This window comes from Nestor notabilis, unplaced genomic scaffold, assembly GCF_000696875.1.
Source record: "Nestor notabilis isolate BGI_N333 unplaced genomic scaffold, ASM69687v1 scaffold16931, whole genome shotgun sequence".
NCBI classification, from domain to species: Eukaryota; Metazoa; Chordata; class Aves; order Psittaciformes; family Psittacidae; genus Nestor; species Nestor notabilis.
The window spans coordinates 1-2942 of record NW_009913524.1 but is presented as its reverse complement, the minus strand read 5'-3'; the positions used below and the strand labels follow the sequence as shown (position 1 = coordinate 2942).

Below are 2942 nucleotides of genomic sequence, written 5' to 3'. Positions count from 1 at the left end.
GGGGGGGGGCCCAGCCAATGGCTGCAGCTCAATGATCCCCTCTGCAGCAAGGGGGGACATGGGGACAAGCCAAACCACAGGAGAAACTAGAGGCCAGCCCAGCGAGCCCCCCCGGCGGGCGCAGACACCTGCCCTGCGCCATCGTCCCCATGGCTCTCAAACAATATTTACAGTGGGTCAGGGAGTTTGGCCGGGGCCACTGCTCCACCTCAAGATCCTGTGACCCTCCATCCCCCCCAGATACACTCTTTACTGAATGTCCCCCTCCCAAACTGTCCCTCTGCCCCTTATCAGCCAGCAGCACCCGCACAGAGCCTGGATTTGTCCCCCACACCTCCTACCTCCCACCAAACACCCCAGCCACAGAGCGCAGCGGAGGCAGAGCCTGCCCTGGGACCCACTGCTCCCCTGAGCTGTGCAGAGACCCAAACCCCATTGTATAGAGGGAGGAGGATTTGGGTTGGGGGAGGAAGATTTGGGTCGACAGGAGGAAGATTTGGGTCAGGGATCATTAGGCCAGCAGAAACACCTCCCCAGTTCCTCACCCAGCTGCAACCTCCTGTAGTCTCAGTTATGGCGCTTGGGCTCAGGAGCTGGGCATCCCCACGTCCCTGTATCCCCATCCCTGTGTCTCCACTGGGGCAAGGCACAAGCAAACAGTCACAGCCACCCGTGCCTACCTGGAGCACTCCTGTTTGTAGATGTCAATGATGTTCTCCACCAGCAGGTTCCTCTGCAGCCCGTAGACACCATGACGGTCCAGCAGCACCTCATGGCGGCACGACGGGCACCGGAACCGGCCCCCCGAAATCAAGCTGCCCTTTTTTTCTCTGCCAGTAAGGGTTGGCAGCCTGGGAGATGCACATTGGGGTGTCCATGAGCATCTCCACGGCACCACAGCACCCAAGTTGGGGGGGGAAAGGGCACAGGGACCCCCTCTCACCTGGAAGACATCGTTGGCACACTTGCGGCAGAGGTTGTGCTGGCAGGGCAGGATCACCACCGGCTTGCTGAACATCTCCAGGCAGATGGGGCAGATGAGCTGCTTCTCCAGGCTCTCCATGGGGTTGCCATCCCGCAGGATGCCAGCTTGGAAATCCATCGGCGCAGTGGTGTGCTCCTCTCGCCCGCTCTCGGCTGTCGGTAGCACCCCTCGTCCCGCTATTTATAAGCGACTTCCCGGTCACGCCAGCGCCGGGTCGGGTGTCCCGGGAAGCAGCGGCACCTGTCACAAGGGACTGAGCCATCGGGATGCCACCGGGCGGTAAACAAGCAGAGGACAGGCTGTACGGGAGGCCCTGCCCGCGCTGCGCCTGCTGGCAAACAGACCCCAGAGCGGGGGGTAAATGGGGCCAGGCTTGGCCTCACACCCCCGGGGGCACAGGGCCAGATCCTAGGACTGGTCCCCACAACGGCATTGGGGTGGGGGCAAGAAGGGGTGAAAAACAGCCCTGTGGTCATTCAGACATTGTGATGGTGCCAGGAATGGGTCAGAGCTGGGCCAGTGGCAGCAGGGGATGGCTTATACAGAGCATCTCCTTTTGCCCCCCCCAAATGCGACCACTTCTTGGGGGCAAAAGCAACCCTCATCACAGCGCCGAGGCTGTGCCTGGGGGAGAAGGGCAGCCCCAGAGAGATGCAGACCCCATGCCTGGCACGTGCACCAGGGTCCCCCCTTCCTTCCCAAGGCAGGGACTGGGGGGGTCTTCTGTATTTCCAGATGCAGGGGGCGCCACAGGCTGCTGGCTCGGGTGCTCCCTGTGCTGCCATGCGCTGCCATGATGCAGCCAGCCCCTCTGCTTGGTTGCAAAACCTGACCCAGAAACAGCCCCTCAGGACCTGCACCCAGCGCGCGCGGCTGGTGCGGTGATAAACACGGTGTCGTGCCAAATGCCAGCGCTGGCCCACAGGAGACCTGGAAATACACTGCATGAGGAGACAGGGGTAATTAATAGCGCTGTTGCCTCTGGGTCATGTTGGTGGGAGGACAGGGTGAGCGTGGCGGCTGCGGCACCTACAGTGGCAGCGGGCAGGAGGGAACGGGTGCTGGGTGCATGAGTGCATGGGTACATGGGTGCATGGGTACATGAGTGCATGGGTACATGGGTGCATGGGTACATGGGTCCACATGTGCAGGGGTACACGAGCAGATGGGTACAAGGCTGCAAGGGTGGATGGATGCACAGTTGCACGAGTACACAACGATCATGGGTGCACGGGTGTAGGGGTTCATGGGTGCAGGATACAGGGGTACATGGCTGCACAGGTACAGGAGTGACAGGTGCAGGGATCCATAAGTACATAGGTGTAGGTGTGCAGGGATGCATGGGTGCATGGGTGCAAGGTACATGGGTACATGGGTGCACAGAGCCTGTTTTCGCTGCAGCCAGCCCCCTCCCAGGGCAGGGCAGCAGCGCGGTTGTTTTGGGTGCTCCTTCCGGGCAGGCTCACGTGTCAACCAAGTGACCGTGCTAGGACCAGCCAAGCACATCTTGCAAAACTGTCCCCGTTTCAGCACTTGGAGCTCTTCCAGGGAGGAGCTGGCACGCAAGCAGGGCTGCCGGCCACTCGGGACGGCCGGTGCTGCCTGCAGCCAGGAACGGGGCACCCACATGTGCACCCATGCCCACACCCCCAAGCTGGTCCTGCCAGGGGGTGGCATTGATTAGCTAATTGGCCTCAGTTAAGGAGATTCATTGTAATGGAAGGGTTGTAATGTCCTAATCCGCTTTCGAAACCCACAAGGGGCTTGTTGGCCCCTAATTGGCTTCGGGCACCTTAGGCAGGGGCCTGGACACTGATCAGCGCCAGGCTTGTACCCAGTGAACCCGGGAGCAGCGTGAGAGCGCGTTGCTCTGGTGGGAGCGTATCTCAACGGGTTCCGCTTGGTCCCCACAGGGCTCCTAGAACTGGGTGGCCCTGGCTGCTCCCCCAGTGATGGC

At 61.3% G+C, this 2942-nt stretch overlaps 1 protein-coding gene across 1 annotated transcript in view; it reads right to left on the bottom strand.

Annotated features, from left to right (window-relative positions):
* Positions 1-1117, bottom strand: part of LOC104412506 (E3 ubiquitin-protein ligase TRIM63-like) — a gene marked incomplete at its 3' end in the record, with an annotated part of 3116 nt that extends 1999 nt beyond the window's left edge. Inside the window, 3 exon segments of the mRNA XM_010023245.1 lie at positions 681-829; positions 831-851; positions 944-1117. Of these exon segments, the coding sequence (XP_010021547.1) occupies positions 681-829; positions 831-851; positions 944-1102 (329 nt within the window).
* Positions 1118-2942: the final 1825 nt, after the last annotated feature.